The 18,368-nt window shown below is 30.4% G+C and overlaps 1 protein-coding gene across 1 annotated transcript; it reads left to right on the forward strand.

The window, feature by feature from the left end:
- The first annotated feature begins 755 nt into the window (after positions 1–755).
- Positions 756–10,821, forward strand: LOC137824243 (potassium channel SKOR). Its single transcript, XM_068629787.2, has 13 exons — positions 756–1,453; positions 3,922–4,146; positions 4,348–4,411; positions 5,299–5,638; positions 6,413–6,708; positions 7,341–7,421; positions 7,866–7,964; positions 8,294–8,515; positions 8,701–8,886; positions 9,035–9,110; positions 9,199–9,493; positions 9,937–10,058; positions 10,516–10,821. The coding sequence occupies exons 1-13, from the start codon at positions 1,146–1,148 to the stop codon at positions 10,755–10,757; spliced, it is 2,556 nt and encodes an 851-aa protein (XP_068485888.1). The 5' UTR covers positions 756–1,145; the 3' UTR covers positions 10,758–10,821.
- The last annotated feature ends 7,547 nt before the right edge of the window (positions 10,822–18,368 follow it).

Raw genomic sequence — 18,368 nt, forward strand, 5'->3', positions numbered from 1 at the left:
ACAATGGTTACAGGACACAGTTTATTTACGAGACAAGACAAGACACTTGTTGTGTTGATTAATAAACAAAAACACTATAATTAATTGTCATTACGACCTTCTGGTTGAAAATGTCAATAATCTAAAACCATGAATCAAACATTTCACTTATCTGGAAAAGTATTTTACATATGGAAAACCCCACGTGGAGCCGTGCACAACCGTCTATATGCACCCATGTTTATCAGCCGCTATCTTCAATTACTCGTGACCACATTTACAACCCAAGCCCAACTCAACCATAGGAAACAAAATTCATAAAATAATCCCACTAAATAACTCCAAGATGTGACACAATTCTTGTCCCAACCATCTACATTCAATTAACATTATTTTTTATTACCTCAAATGCCTTTTTTTAATCCACAAAGGGCAAATCCAAACCAATGTATTATTAACTCTTTAGTTTTCAATATTAATAATTTCACATCTAACATTTTTTTTTCAATATTTTTTTTTTCAATATCAACTTCACATTAGTGATATTATTATTTAACAATTTTTTATATTATTTAATTACAAATTTACTTTTTATAATATATTTTTTTTTCATGAGAGCTGTATACAACTAGAGAAGTGTTTCCTTAGTTTTTTCACAATGATAATTTTTTACTAAAATGAGTGGTTTAAAGGGTATATTATTAGTATTTTTCTATTTAATTTTCGTATGTGACAGCCCATGGTGGTGTATAAAAGGAGTGAGTCCAACCTCTGCTGGATTATGAGGCTGAAGGCAAAGGAGATTGAAGAACCTTACCTCTCTCACTCTTAATTTGGATTCTTAAGTCTTTTCTTTTTCATAACCGTCTTTTTTGTTATTTGCACGCCATAGCCGTAACATAAACCCTTTCTTTCTCCCTGTGACGAATCTACATCCATCTCTATAATCTCCCGTGACCTATTAACTTCCATTTCCAGCACTTGTGGCCCTCCTCAACCGCGTCACCTTCATCGCACGCATATATACATACACACAAGACGACGTCGTAGATCCGTTCGGAAATGGAAACCGTTCGTCAAAAGCCAAATTGACCTCTCTTCATTATAATAATAAATAATAATAACAGTTTCTTGGGAGTTTCTTTTCTCTTTTTTTTCTTCTGAAAATGACGGAGAGCAAGAATGTGAAGGCGGCGGCGACGGAAGAGAGAGAGGAAGGGAAGCAGACGACGTCGTCTTCGACTCCACTTTCTCATTCGCGGTCGTTGTCTTTGTCGTCGTCGTCGTCTTCCGATGAGAGAGAGTACGAGGTGCAGGACCTGCGGGACCGGTTGAAATCTTCGAGAGGGAGCCGATTCAATCTGATACAGAATGAGTTGGGACTCAACTCAAGATGGAGCAAGTTCAGTCGCGAAGCTCTTCTCCATGGAATCCGAGGCTTCTCCAAGGACTTCGTCATTCATCCTGATAACAGGTTTCGTTTGCTTCAACTTCCTCTCTTTCTTCCTTTTGATCTGGATTAGGTTCATTTATTAATAATTTCAGTGTTTATGGTTTTAATGATCACAATTATGGTTTATTTATTACTCCCTCCCTCCGTTTGTTTTTACTTGCCATTTCAAAATTTTTGCCAGAAAATAATAATAAATGTAATACTTTTTTGTAAGTTCGATAAAAGAAAGTTACTGCTCTCTACTTTACTTTAACAAAATAAATAATGTTTAAATTATTTAAAAAATTATTATGAAAATAAAAACTATACTAAAAATAATAATACAAATATCATTGACCTTTTAAACGACAGATAAAAAGAATTTCTTCTTTCTAGAGGTATACGACTTGATACTATTTTTTTTTGGATACACAATTTTTCATTAAAAAACTATTTCAGCTTTAAGTTGAACCTTTAATATTTTGGTAGATAATATTTAGTTTTTGAGATTTTTTATTCGTATTATTTAAAAGGATAATGATATTTTGACACCCTTTCACTTTACCTCACAACAATATATTAATATTTATAATAAAAAAATTTAGAAAAATAAAATAATGTTCTTAATGAAAATATAGATAAAATGCAAAATGTTAAAATAATTTTTAAAATTAAAAAATTAAAAAAAATAAAATATTAATATTTAGTGGGTGTAGAGTGGAACAATAAGTGTAAAAAAAAATTATTTTCCTATTTAAAAAGTTGAATGTAAGTGTAATAGTCATATCTTAATATAACTTTTTACGGTATAAAAGTTGATAAAATTTTAACATATATATAATAGTTTGTAATGATGATAATATAAAACATATAGTTTATTTATCCTAATTTTAATGTTGTAATGTTACTTATTAACCTTTATGTATTGCTACATTTATATAAACCTGAAACTCTATTATATTAGATTTTTTTAAAATAATAAATATTTATGAAAAATAGAATATGTCTTCCATTAGTATGTGCATAAGATAAAAAAATAAAATTTGGAAAATTAATATAACATATTTTACAAATTGAATTAAATTTTACTTTTCATAAATAAACTTATTTTTTCTTCTAAAAATATTTACAGAAAATTTGATTTATACTGGTTATATTTTAAATAGTTACTTACATGATGAATTAAAGGCATAAAAGGTTAAGAGAAAGATTCGGTACGGGCTTCAACAGACGGGTAGGCTTGAATCCTGTTTCTATATGATTCCATCAATTTGATCAGACAGCAGTGATCCATTTTGATTGATGAAATGCTTGAGAACTAACAGGGTGTAGGGTATGGTTGTTGTGTTAAAAGAGAACATGTGGGATGTATTTAGGATGCATTTAGGCAGGATTAGATGGCGGCAAGTTTGAAATGAAGGTTCATTTCCCTCCCGCCACACGCGGCATGTGCTGGCTGGGTCCGTAATTCATGTGATTTTGCTTCGTTGTCCATCTTATCATAATCATCTACTTCATTACTCATGCTTTACATTTTTTTATTTTTCAAAATATATTTTTAAATACTTTTAATTTTATTAATTTCTCATCAAGCTCTGTGCATCAAGTGACTCGTACATTTTGGACGGGCTATATTCTTTAGAAACTCATACTATGGGAGCACAACGACTATACTAAAATAAAAATTATTTTCACTTTTTCTCTTAAGATTGATCAATCTTGACTATATACCAATTTATAAATTATTATAATTCATTATTGTAATAAATTAAATGTTCATTTAATATATATATATACATATAATTAATGTAATTTATTAAAATAATCTGACTGTCAAATTGTAGATTGTCAACTAAATTTTCAACTCTAATTTAGAAGGGAATAATCAACTTTCAGTTTTGACATCTATACACATGATGTTAACACTAACTTGACACTCATGCTATTTTATTATTTATGCCGTATTTTAATATCTCAGTTTTGTCTCTACCAGACTAATTTAAATATCTGAAAAAAAAACTTTCGTATTCAGTATGCAAATTTGATAGTGGGTTTTGGTTTTCGTGCGGGAATCAGGAGAAGAGGTAAAGAAGGCCCAATCTTTTGTCCTGATAGTGAAGTTTCATAAGCTTTATAGAACTGACTCGAACGTGAAGCCTGTAAGGATATTTGCAAGGTTCAAAATAATTAAGTACATTGATGAGATTTGATTTACTGTCTGAATCAATTATCTTTAAATTATTAATAAGAAAAAAAAATTGAAGTGAGAAGAATCAGATATTAGACTCTCACGTTCCATCATTTATTAGCAAGATAGCTCGATTTAGCGCGAATGAATTGAAGTAATGAAATTCATGAAGTATTACTGATACTGGTAACCGAACTACTTGATGCCTTGATTCATATTATAAGTCTATGTAGGATCATACAGTGTGCACTCTCACTTAAGACATGTACTAATAGTAGTGTAAGACTAAATTGTTTGATGCTTATGGTGATGGGCACTGCAGGTGGTACCGGGCATGGACAAAATTCATATTGCTATGGGCAGTGTATTCATCCTTCTTCACCCCAATGGAGTTTGGATTTTTCCGTGGCTTGCCTGAGAATCTCTTTATTCTGGACATCATTGGACAAATAGCTTTTCTCGTCGATATTTTCTTGCAATTCTTTGTTGCTTACAGAGACAGCCAGACCTATCGTATGATCTACAAGCGAACACCTATAGCTCTGCGGTAAACTTTTTTTTCCTTCTCTCTAATGATGTTTTTTCATTCCATGTTACTAATGCTTAATATGATTATTTTCTAACATCAGTTTCTAGTATGCTCCTGTATAACTCTGGCTTTGGTCTTTGAGAATATCCGCAATTGGTTGCAAATATTTTATTTGTATTGACATGTTTCTTAATGTCTGACATGCTTCTTTCCATGTAGGTATCTAAAATCTGACTTCATGCTTGATCTTCTTGGGTGTATGCCATGGGACGTCATCTTCAAGGTTATACTTCTTCCAGATAAAACCCAAATTCCTTGAGTATCTATATTACTTATATTGTGCATGTTTTGACGCTCTCTAACCATTCATTTGATCCACCAACAAAGTCTATAGTCACATCGCTTATGTTAGTGTCTTATAATGCATGTATACATTTCGTGGTAGTTTTTCAGGGGTTCTAGCATATTTTTTCGGTTGGCAATGAAATGACAAGTGTTAAGAAGGAAACTTTACCATCATTTTACTTTTCCTTAACTTACATGTAACTTTTATTTTACAGTGTTGGTTAACTGTTCTTAGGACTTTTCATCTAGTTGTTGTCATCTATTAAAACGACACAGAAAAATTCCGTAGTATCCTGACATTCTGTCTCAATTCTAGGAATTGAAAAGATAAAAAGCCTTTTCTCTTTTCGTTTCTTGTTTCTTTCATGGTAATGGAATTTTGTACTTACGGATATTTGATTAGACGTTTGGAACGTAATATAGGTAGTTTGTCCGTCATAACAATGGTATACGAACCATTGTCCTTTACTTGTGTTCCTGTTTCGTATCTAACCGCTTTGCAAGTCAATTACATTGATGGAAATTTAGAATGCCTCCTCACTTCACAAGTTTTGGGACTTTTTATTTAGTCATGTTTACATCACTTAGCTGCACAAGAAGTTGTGAAGCCCCTTATTGATATGACTAACTGTGCAACTCAGCTAACACATGAGACTATTACTGGCTGGTTTTAGACGTTACCTGTACAGAAAATGGCACTTGATATGCTAAAATGTTAACAGCTTTTTGTGAAGACATCTATTTTTGTCGCAATTTCTTTGTTATCGAAGGTTTTCAATTTCTGGTTTGTACTGTAGCAACTAGCATAACTTTTTTTATTTACAGGCTAGTGGACGAAAAGAGGAGGTGAGGTACCTTTTGTGGATCAGATTATACAGGGTGCGGAAAGTCACAGATTTTTTCCACAAGTTGGAGAAGGACATACGTGTCAATTACATTACTACCCGGATTGTGAAACTGATTGTGGTCGAACTCTACTGCACCCATACAGCAGCCTGCATTTTCTACTTTTTGGCTACCACTCTACCAGACTCACAAGAAGGGTACACATGGATAGGAAGTTTAAAATTGGGTGACTATAGTTATTCACATTTCAGAGAAATTGATCTTTGGAAGCGCTACACAACATCTCTGTATTTCGCTATTGTTACTATGGCAACAGTCGGTACGTTTTTTTTTTGTTATTCATCAAGCAAAAACGATTTTCAATTTGTTGGTCTTTAGTTATTGTAATTATGCCTATGTCGGGTTGTGTTAGGTAATTGATAGTCAAATTGAAAATTTGAAAAATCTCTAGAAGACATTGATCAATGAGTCTTTTTTTCACCCTTTCTAGTTGTACAAAAAGAGAACGAACACGCTGAAGGAGAAACAACCAGAAAAGATCTTATCCAATTAATGAAGGAATTAATATTTCAAAGTCTTACCAAATCAAGTTTGAGATTCAATGAAAAATATCTATAAGTGTTAGTTGAAACGTTGTTAAGGGATTTCTAATAAATTAATCACAACAATCTTGTTCAAATAAATCAAATTAAACAAATATCAAGAAATTTCAGTAAATAAATTACAATTAATAGGTCACCTAGTGCTGATCTCATGACTCCATTGCAATCAATTACAAGTAAGGTTCCAACGAGGACAAATCATCAATAAAGTTGATTAGTACTTCGTACCAATGTCTTGGTGCCTTAAATCAATTATAATTAAAAAGGTAATTTGAATACATGCAATCTATTCAAACTAGAAACAAAGTATTGACTTGTTCAAAAACATTACAATCATCACCAAATAAAAAAACTAACAATTATAAATGGTTATAAATTCTAGATCAACGTAGTTTTGCATAGATATTTAGATTTTTTTCAAAATGTATATTATCTTGTCTCTTTTGAAAATTTCCCTGAATGAATCATGTTTGTGACAATTTCTTCCACAGGCTATGGAGACATACATGCAGTTAATTTGAGGGAGATGATATTCGTAATGGTATACGTTTCATTTGATATGATTCTTGGTGCCTATTTGATCGGTAACATGACAGCTTTGATAGTCAAGGGGTCAAAAACTGAGAAGTTTAGAGATAAGATGACAGACCTTCTGAAATATATGAACAGAAATAAGCTTGGAAGGGATATCCGTGAACAAATTAAAGGCCATGTGCGATTACAGTATGAGAGTAGCTACACTGAGGCTGCTGTCATTCAGGATATCCCTATTTCTATTCGAGCTAAGGTAATAAGAGAAAAAATGACTTTTGAACCTCATGTGTGCTCAATTATAGATGTCACCGTCGTAATTATTGTCATTTGCTTCAATACCCTACAATTTTATAGTTTTCCCACCTGCTTCTAAATGCTTTTTGACATTTCTTCACATTCTGTTGGTTTTTATGCATCAACTCCTTACGTTTTCTGTTTAGATTTGTCAAAGTTGTGATAAATATACTAGTATAAAAGTATGGTAACGTGTAAGGAAAATATCCAATAGATATATAAAGATGCTATTTGAAATGTCAGTTTAGTGTTGAAAGTAACAGTTTAGAGCAAAATCTGCTGGAGTTGTAGGCCACATTTTTTCTGTCAGTGTGCTGTTTAGAAATTTTCTGCATTAGTAAGTATTTGTGCTGTGTTGTGTAAAGAATATGAATTTGAACATTTACATTTTTAATTCAATTCTGTTCATTTTTGGGAGCACTAGGTGCTTATACTTAAAATAAAGATATTATTACTCTTCTTAAATCTCATTATATGATAAAGCAGTTAGTGCGATCGAAGTTTAAATTATGCCTTTATTGAATGACATATTTTATTATTTCCCCGTCATTTTGATCTCGGATGATATAATGATCTGATTACTTTTGGCAGATATCCCAAACATTATACTTGCCATACATAGAAAATGTTTCTCTTTTCAAGGGATGCTCTTCAGAATTCATCAACCAGATTGTAAGTAACCTTTCTCCGTTGCCTAGCTTGTCAATATGAAATGTAATCAATATTATCTGTATTTTTGGCATACAGAGCTCACTTTCCCGCTCTTTTTATTTGGCAAGTAACTTTTTTGTTGTATAGACTTTTAGCACCGGAACATGTTTATTAATGTTTTTAGTTTTTTGTAGATTCAAGTTACTTCTTTTCTCTGCAATCTATGTAATCAACAACAATTTCATCCTTGAAAGACCTGATTGAACGAGAATACTAACTGCACAAAATATATCTAATTGACTGAAATAATCATATTTACTAGCATTTTTGTTATTTCCAAGCATGTGCCTGTTCCGCTAATGTGACCAGATGTACCTATAAGGAGAGTTTTTTTTATCGTCCATTATCTTCTTCGGAGTGTGTAATGGTGGAGTCATTATAGTTTATGTTGTTCTGATCTTTCAGGTTATTAGGATCCATGAGGAGTTCTTTCTTCCTGGGGAAGTTATAATGGATCAAGGAAATGCTGTAGATCAACTATATTTTGTCTGTCATGGAGTGCTGGTATGATTTTATATTTCCACATTCACTTCTACAATTGCTCAATTTTTTATATTTTTCTTCTGCTGAGACTTCTGATATTTTTTAAATATACTCATCCTGCTATGCATATCGTTTTCTTACTTTGTATTGCATCACCTTAAGAAAGTATTCGCATAAACTAAGGGCAGGAGAATCTTATAAATTTTCCACATGACAAAGTATTCATGTGCAAAGTAGGCTATGATACAGGAAGCTTCTTTAGTAGAATTTTAGAACTGATTCATAAAAAAATTCTAGAGACAAATTTCATTTTTTTTGCTTTTTGAATGCCCAAAGCTGTTTCTTTACAGGAAGAAGTGGGCATAGCTGAAGATGGGTCTGAAGAAACTGTTTCACTTCTGCAGCGTCACAGTTCATTTGGAGAAATATCAATTCTTTGCAACATTCCTCAGCCATATACTGTTCGCGTTTCTGAACTGAGTAGACTCCTGCGACTTGATAAACAATCATTTACAAATATCCTAGACGTATACTTTTATGATGGAAGGAAAGTATTAAACAACCTTCTAGAGGTAATAATTTCATATAGGCTATTTCTCTCATCCTCCTCCCTTTAGTAGTATCTGACTCTGACATGAATTAAAAAAACTCTGCAACTCTCTAGTTGAACAATCAATGGATGCATCAACTTACACGTTAAAGATTGTAGTTTACTAATTTCTGATCATGAGACACCTAATTTTTTCTTATTCTATAGGGAAAAGAGTCTTTTCGAGGTAAGCAGTTGAAGTCAGACATCACATTTCACATTGGAAAACAAGAAGCTGAGCTTGCTTTGAAGGTCAATAGTGCAGCTTTTCATGGGGATCTGCATCAGCTTAAAGGTTTAATTCGAGCTGGAGCTGATCCCAACAAGACAGATTATGATGGAAGATCACCTATAGTAAGGAACCTACAACTTCTTATGATGTCTTGCAAAATTCTGTTGCTTTCTCTTCATCTATGATGTTGGTAAATAATAACTTGGCAACATATGGATTATGTAATAAGAAATACTTTCCTGATATGAACCCCTTTTGTTTTTCCGACAGCATCTTGCAGCATCTAGAGGACACGAAGATATAACACTTTTCCTTATTAAAGAACGTGTAGATATCAATATTAAAGGTAATTATCTAACTTATGAAATTTCTACGAGTTGCTTCAATTTTGGCTGATCACCTGACACAACCATCCTTATTTGGTAATTTAATAGATAACTTCGGGAACACACCCTTACTTGAAGCAGTTAAGAATGGAAATGATCGGGTTGCTTCTTTACTTCTTAAAGAAGGGGCCTCCATGAAGATCGAAAATGCTGGTAGTTTTTTGTGTACAGCAGTTGCAAGGGGAGATTCAGATTATCTTAAAAGACTTTTATCCAATGGCATGGATCCTAACTTAAAAGATTATGATTACCGAAGCCCTCTTCACATAGCCGCAGCCGAAGGTTTACACTTCATGGCAAAGTTGCTATTAGAAGCCGGAGCTACTGTTTTTAACAAAGACAGGTATCATTCATCACTCTTTTTGCAGGTTCATGCTGACATTTTCACATGAAAAATAGAACGGACCGTGGCTTTTCAAGGCTGGCCTAGTTCTCTAGTGCACCGAGCTTTACTTTTACACAGTTGCAGTGTACATACACCCAACAGTGTGTCTGGTGAAAATAACTAGAGGCTCGGTTCCATGCATTTCTGTAATATTGTAGACATGAACAGAATAAGTTAGTTTCTTTATTCACACCAGTAGCATAAACAAGATGGAATAAATTAACACAGACCCCTGTTAGCAGTAAATATAATATTTCACTCTTTCCTTTTTCTGCCATATTTTCTCTAATTTCAAGTCTTACTCAAGAATATATAGTTTCTGTACTTTTTTTCTTTCCTTTTCATGATTTTGCCGAAATAGCATAACAAATTTTTTCCTTCATTTTCATTTTATTAAACAGATGGGGAAATACTCCGCTTGATGAAGCCCGGATGTGTGGAAATAAGAATCTGATCAAGTTACTGGAAGAAGCAAAATCTGCTCAACTTTTAGAATTCCCGTATTCCTCCCAAGAATGTACAGGTACTGACATACTGCGTTACCTTTATAGGTTTTCTAAGAGATGGATACGAACTATAGTAGAATAAGCAATTTAGATCGATTAACTCCTCCCTCCTAATAAAGTTATAATGCCTGAGAATTTTATACACGTACCAGAATGTATTATTACTTAGCCTTACATCAAGGCAATGTTTTACACTTTTTTCTCGTAATTCCCAGCTTAGTTTTCTTTGTTAAATTTTAGTTTTTGGGGTTAACTTTATCATAGTTCCTTGACTTCATTGTCTCTCAAACATGATGTTTAAGCAAAACAATTACATGAATGGTTTGCATCTAGTTCTACCTCTTCCGTGAAGAGCTAGCAGACTAAAAAAATTATTGTTCCAATTGTGTGCATTTCTTTTTGTTGTTATGCCCGACAATCTCTACTTTTTAAGACTCTAGATCACCAATTCTTAATCTTATCTATCATTTTCAGATAAAATGCACGCAAAGAAGTGCACAGTCTTCCCTTTCCACCCGTGGGATCCGGAAGATAATAGAAGACATGGAATTGTACTATGGATTCCGCACTCCATCGAAGAGCTAATCAAATCAGCTGCAGAACAAATAAACATTTCTGGCGATTCTTGTATTTTATCAGAAGATGGTGGTAAAATTAATGACGTGGACATGATTAAGGATGGTCAGAAGCTGTACTTAGTCAATGAAACACATTAATGCTCTATATAATGGCTCTTTTAAACCATATAATAAAGTTCCTCGTTATGTGTTGTGCTTTCTAGACATTAGCACAGTATTTGATCTTATTAACCGCACAAAAGAGTGTCGGATCCTGTCAATACACAGATGAGTGATTTAGATCAAATAATGTGCTGATGATGTGCATGTGCTTTTGTGGCACCATTCTAAGCAGCTTGTGCTGATGAAGTGCTCAATAGTTGTTAGTGGGGTGGCAAACATCAGAGCTCAGCTAGAATTTATCAAAGATCAGGGCACATGGATTTCATTGCACTAATTGCTCCCTCATTCTAAACAATATATACATATATATTAGAATTTGGTATTCTGGTTACGTACAAAAAAGTTAAAATCATTAATAAAAAAATACAATCAATAATTTTCCTTTAAATAATTTATCACGTTCTATAAAATCAAACCTTGATAATAAAAAAACTGTTAGCAACTCCTCAATCGTTGCGTGTTTAGTTCTAATCGAGTTTTTAAATGTTTTTAGTTAACTTCATGCGTACGAAATCAACCCAAAGCAAGTAAGTCATTGTCTACTTAGTTACACTCTTCTGGATTTCATTAGTTGAAAAAACCTTGTTTATGCAGTGATTGGATCGGAATGTTTCTTTGTTTTACTTGTCTGAGCATTAAGAGATAGTTAATTGAATTAAAAGGAAACAAAAAAATTGACTGTGAAAGTTACATTCGTATGCTTCTTGAGAATTTTGCCTGCCTGTTTTTAAACTGATAAGATGAAATTCACCACCATCGAAATCAATGATGCAAGCATGAATGTTAATGAATAATTGCTCGATAAGTCTGACAGGAAAGTTAATCATAGACACAGATGCCCCACCAAGTCATGGTCCAGTCTCAACTCAGGAAGACATGAACAAACTAAGTTAAGGAAATCAAATCTGTGTCCCCAACAACACCATCCTCAATTTACGGGCATATTATGTGATACGTATTATTCAATATCAACTAAGCTAACATCGGTTGTCTGAAATTACCCATGGTTTGTTTGGATTTAGTTTTCAGTTTGCTCTTTATCATCACTATGAAGAATAAATTATTCTGTAATGTTATACATTCATCATTCAGAAAAGCAATGTTTGAGTCACATTTAACAACTTTTCAGTGCAACTCTAGCTTGTTTTTGGACTTCTACACTTGTAGCAGCTGCCACCAGCCAGTACTAAATTTTCTTGTACACCAAAAGTCAACAACCCTAATAATCAACTAATAGATACAATACAAGAAGCTCTCGAACAACAATCAAGGCTTACACATGGTAGTGTCCAAACTTATGCATAAACACAATCCCCACAGTTTTTAAAAAGTCTAACAACATCAACTGAGAAAATTAAACATGACTCTAAATATTGTTAAAACATTATATCACCATCTTCAAAACTTTAATCCAAGACCCCCTTAACATATGTGTTGAATTTGCCGAAAGTGATTTTGGGCAGCCACGTTAGCGGTGACTGATGCATCATCTTCTTTCTCCTCCTTGTTCAACATACTTTCCTCGGACACTGTATTGAATTGTGGTTGAGAAGCAATGACAGCAGCAAAAAGTTCCATGAAGCAGCTTAAAGGAGGCAAGGCTGAGCTCACAAGTAGTGCCACTCTGATGATATTGTTCATGGCTAATTGCTCCACCACAAAGTTTAGTTCTTCAAGTTTTAATTAAGTTGTGGTTTAAGCATTGCAGAGGGGAAATTTATAGTGGTGGGAGAGAGTCTTGATGAAAAGTCTTCAACGTGGTGAGGAAGATAGAAGGAACAGTCTCGTGCTTGCCTCTGGTCTAGAGTCACTGAATCCATTTGATGATTAGGGAAAAGTCAGCAAGACTTACAAAAGTAATGATTTTGATTGGAGCTAAATAAAATTCCAACCAGAAAGAAATTTCTTTCCACGTGCCTTGGGAAGGAAGAACTTTGTTGCCAAAAGTTGTTTCAATAATCACACGCTCCCTCTTGGTCAACAGTCACCTTAAAATGTGCAGTCAATAATATCATTTTTATCAGATAATTTAGGAAAAAGCAAGGAAAGAAAAACATTGACATAACTAGATGAAAGGAAGAGAAGATTTTTTCACATACATAATTGCATTGCTATAACTATTACACTCAGATATGAAGTTTATGTATAATTATTCTCTCCTTATTTTATTTTTTATAAATTTAATTATAAAAATTGGGATAATTTCTCGAAACTTCTATGCACTGCACACCAGATTTTTAAAGAGTTTCTAGAAATAGTGTGTATTTTTACCACACAACAGATTATATAAGCCAATACAATGAATGTATGGCTATGAATTATATTTTAATAAATATGATTCTAGTCAAATATTTCAATTATAATAAAAAAACCCAAAATAAATAAGAAAATGAGTCAAAATATAAAAGAAAAATAAATCTACAACATCGTCTGATATGTTTTAAAATATTATAAGATAACATCTTCAGATATTTCTTATATTTTTAACATATATTAAAATTATTCTTTCCCCTGTTAAGCATGGAGAAATTTCAAAATTTAAATCATGATTTCGTGTGAAGTTTGAAAATTTCACAAGTTCGTGTGAAGTCTCTTTCAATCCACAAGAATATATAGTTGTGATGATAAAAGGTGTGCATTGCAAATTGCAAATATTTATTAATGGATGATAACATGAACTTGGAGACATTCAAATAATGCTAAGTAAACTTTCAAATATTTTATGTTTTTTTTCTCTCTCTATAATAAGCCTTTATTATTCGAAAAGAAGTACACCACATCTTTTATACATTACATTACTTTTTATTATTATTTAAAACAGCATACCATATATTTTTATGATAGAAGTTTGTAATATTAAAAAATTAATGAGTATTTGTATCCACATACAAATAAATATTTTTTTTAATTTCTATTAAAATTTGGATATTTTTTATTAGGATATTTTTAAAAAAAAATTCCTTCCATTAAATATTCAAGAATAAATTGATTGATAAATTATCCAAAACTCGAAGATGGAAGAAATGAACTAAAATGAATTAATAGATTACTTGAAAAAAATAATGATTATATTATTCCATTGATACAAATATCAAATAAAAATATACTTAAATAAAAATAGATACTGTTTTAAACACTTAATATAACAAACAATTTTATTCAAATTCAATTAAAAATATATAAATAATAATAATAATTAAAATACTCAAATTTATAAATACTTACAATTTAATGAAATTTTAATCTCCCCTCACAAAATATGAGTTTGACGATTAAATTTATTTATTTTTGTTATCATATCACTCTCTTTATTCTTGCATGACAAGGTAATTTAAATTTTAATGGTATATTTTATTTGAGAAAAAAGATAAAGAGAAAAAAATATAAATAATAATGCGTTTTTTTATTTGGTCAAAAGAAAACTGAAAAAATAAATAAAGAAATAAGTTAAATTTTAAAATAAATATTAAAAAAATAGATGCCAATATAAAATTTACATAAAGACACAAAGATAAATTTATCAATCTAACCATTAAATTATAATTATATATTATTATTATTATTAGTTATGTTAAATTTTTTCAAAATTAAAGGACAAAGTGATTAAATCATTCATATTTTAAAAAATATATATTAAGTGGATTTTAATTTATATAAACAAGATATTAAGTAATTTTATATTAATATAGGTTTTTATAAATAAGTAATGTAAAAGAAAATTTCAATTTAATGGTTAATTTTAAAAAAACATAATCAAATTAACAAATATTAAACTGTATAGGAAAAAAATTAGATGAATATAATTTAATTTTTCTTCTTAAAACAATAAAAAAAATTAAATATATTTTTCATCCCTATTGATTTTCGTTTCTGATTCAAAGTTTAACCATCTAGGCGATTGTTGCATGAAATGAATCTTTTTGTATGTGTAATTGATTCAATTTGAAGTTTCATTTATTTAATATATTAAAAATAGTTATAGTAATTTCCAATCTAAATAATAATGAATTTCAAAAAACTAAAAATCTTTAAAAAAAACTATTTTATAAAAAACTATTTTACATATAGAATAGCCAATTCCAATCATTTATATGCTATCAGTACTTGAATGTTGTAAAATTTGAATTAATGACACTTTAATATATACTTCAATATATTTACGTTTTCTCTAATTCAATTTATATCCACATCACAACTCATTTTCTCTTTACTTCTCGAAGGATTAACATGAGTACGAAACCTTGATTACATTCTACGAAATAAATATTAGTTGAATCCCACTTATTATAATAAAAAATTTGCCTCAATCAATATGTTGACATATATACCAGTTGGTTTTCTAATAACAACCATAATATATTTTATTTAACACCATGGATATTTTCTATTAAAGGCAACCATATAAAATCATTATAGATAATAAACCATCTTTCCAAATATTTAACATAACAGTTACTATAAGAAAAATTTATTTACTAAAAGAAATAAAATAACAGTTACTACAGGAAAAATTCATTTTAGCTGCTAACAAAAAGCGGGAGTTACAAAATAAAAGTCACTAGCATAGGTAGAGTCTACTTAAGTTGGATAAAAAAAGTAAATGTTAAAATTGTGTCCACAATGGAGACCTTTAACCCACACTAAAAATTATTAAAATAATAATAATAAGTTAACGTTTAGAATGTGGACATAAAATAGATGCAATGAAAAAAATTAAGTGGCAGAATAATATTGAGTATAGAATGGATACTCAAAGTGGATACAAGTTAAAAATTATTAAAATAATAATAATAAGTTAGCGTCTAGAATGATGATACAAAATATATGCAATCAAAAAAATAAGTTGCAGGATGATAATGTGTTGAGAATGGAGACACAAAGTGGATGTAATATTTTATTACATTTAGCATAGGTCTAGGTGACACTAAGGTGACGTTGACATTTATTGTCACCTTAGCCCACACTAAGTTATTTAATGAGAAAAAAAATATTAAAATATTTTTGTCTCACATTTTAATTTTCTCACACTTTCAATTTCTCATTTCTATCTCACACCTTCAAACTCATAATCCCAAAATTTCTACATTTTCTTCGTGTTCATTTCGCTCTCCTTAAGTGTATCTTACTCATTTATTTTCCAGGTAGTGTCCCCAATGGCGACAATTTACACATTTGTTTTCTCACGTAATATCCCCTAACAGTGACGCTGAGTTTAATTATTGTTGAAAATTCCACATCGACTAGATATTAGGACATTTCATAGTATATAAGTGGGTGCAAACCTCACTTTATAAAGCGGTTTTATGAGGTTGAGTTAGGCTTAAAGTCAACTTCTTAATATAGTATTAGAGTCATTTTGAGCTTATTCCAACGATTGTTTGTTGGGCTTATCAGGTCATCCGCTATCGAATTGTTATCGGACCACCCATAATATAGTCTCACGCACGAGTTGGCAGCCTCAACATGAAGGGGGTGTTGGAGATCCCACATCTAGAGATTAAGACATTTCAAAGTATATAAATGAGTGCAAATCTCACTTTATAAGTCGATTTTATGAGGTTGAGTTAGGCTTAAAGTCTACTTCTTAATAATTATTTAATTTTATATCCATTTTAGTGTCTCCCAAACATGTTATAGTTAAATAATATATTTTTCTTTATGTAGATTTATTGTAAATTTGTGTCCCATTGAAGATCGTTTCTAATGCATAGTCACCAAAAGATTAGTTTTCATTTATATTGGGATGTTAAGCTAACACTAGCTCCATGTAGCGTCTCTCTTTTACTTTTTGCGTCGCTCTTTTGAGAACTCTATCATCATTATTTCTTGTAGTGAGAATAAAGATTCAAATTAGAAATCTCATTAAACTGAAATAATAATAATATTTTAAATTTTATAAAATTTATTCACATTTTAAAACATTTATGAAATGATTTATTTTACTTTTATCAATTTTAATATATAAAACATAAATACTCTAACTCACTCTAATCTAAAATAATTTTATTGATCACGTACATACTACATAGGAAATCAAGGTAAAAGTTGGCTACCAATATTATACGTGTTAGAGGTAAAATACTCAAAAATATTAATAAGGCTTCTAAAAAGTTTGATATCATTATGTTCCTCTTAAATTTAAATGTATTTTTTAGTCCTCTACCAGTATAATCACATTTTTAAATAATTTTTAATAGTAATGATGGTTGATCAAATATTTTAAAGATTCTTTAGGTTTTTATTTAGATGATACATCTTATAGTTTATTATAGTTTATGAGTGTTATTTGTTTTTGCGTATAAAAGTTTGTAATTTATTAATTAGATTAAATTAATATTATTTACGTAAATTTTGAAATTGGTGATCACAAAATTCTCAAATCCAGATCTTCGGACTTAGAGTTATATTAAAAATAAAACTAGCTTTCATTACCTGAGTTTGAGCATGTGTTCACTAAGAGCCCTAATTTTATAAAAGTTCAAGGATAACTTAGCCTACACTACAAAGTCATGATAAAAAAATATAACTATATCACTTAGACTACAAGCTAACATAGACTAATCCTGAAACTAAAAACACCACATGTAAAACCTATATCAAATATAATCTAACAATTTTAGAACTGACTTAAAGGAAGAATGAACAAAAATAAACTTAATTGGTCTAAAACTCTGACCAGATGTACAGTCTTGTAGTATTCACTGTCAAAAATTCAATGACGAACTTTGATCATTATTCTGATGACACAGAGGTTCAAAAAGTTGAAAAAAAGAAGAAATTTAGAGACTTTTAAAATAAAACTTGAACAACTATTTTTTTTTCTATTTATATAATCTTACTACTTTAATAATAAAATATTAAGCTATTATTTAAAATATATCACTTCTACTATAAAACTATTTTTTGTTCTTACATTCCTCTTAAACTTAAAAACTAATCAAATAATTAAAATATAAGTAACGAAAATTACATAATTATATATAACTTAAAGTAACTTATTAAACTAATAATTTTTTTAAAAAGCATTATTTCCGTTACCTTTATAAGATAAGGTTGAACTTTGAATTTGTTGAAAAAATGATCAAAAGTCCTAAATATTTATTTTTAAAATAATGTAACCATTAACCATTTATCTTTGTATAATAAATTATGAATCTCAATAATAAATATTTTCATGATTAAAATGGTCTCTTCTGAATTTAAAAAAATAATTAATGTCACCCACTATCGGACCGTTATCCAATCATCCATAATATATAGTGTCACACACGAGTTGGTAAACTCGGCAAAAGAGGGGCGTTGGAGATCTCATATCTAGAGATTAAGACATTTCATAGTATATACGTGAGTGCAAATCTCACCTTATAAGTCGGTTTTATGAAGTTGAGTTAGACTTAAAGTCTACTTCTTAATAATTATTTACTTTTATATCCATTTTAGTGTCTCAAAACCTATGTTATAGTTAAATAATATATTTTTCTTTATGTAGGCTTAGTCAATACTATCTTGTAAATTTGTGTCTAATTGAATGTCGTTTATAATGTATAGCCACCAAAAGATTAACTTTCATTTATATTGGACGCTAAA

Source organism: Phaseolus vulgaris, chromosome 8, assembly GCF_051622355.1.
Source record: "Phaseolus vulgaris cultivar YP4 chromosome 8, ASM5162235v1, whole genome shotgun sequence".
In the NCBI taxonomy this organism is placed as follows: domain Eukaryota; kingdom Viridiplantae; phylum Streptophyta; class Magnoliopsida; order Fabales; family Fabaceae; genus Phaseolus; species Phaseolus vulgaris.

What these genes read in the sequence shown, in the direction of transcription:
- LOC137824243 (XM_068629787.2), top strand. Translation starts at nt 1,146, where the DNA reads ATGACGGAGAGCAAGAATGTGAAGGCGGCGGCGACGGAAGAGAGAGAG. An exon ending in TATTAAACAACCTTCTAGAG is followed by an intron (nt 8,516 to 8,700) that starts GTAATAATTTCA and finishes CTTATTCTATAG; the next exon opens with GGAAAAGAGTCTTTTCGAGG. An exon ending in TTCCTCCCAAGAATGTACAG is followed by an intron (nt 10,059 to 10,515) that starts GTACTGACATAC and finishes TATCATTTTCAG; the next exon opens with ATAAAATGCACGCAAAGAAG.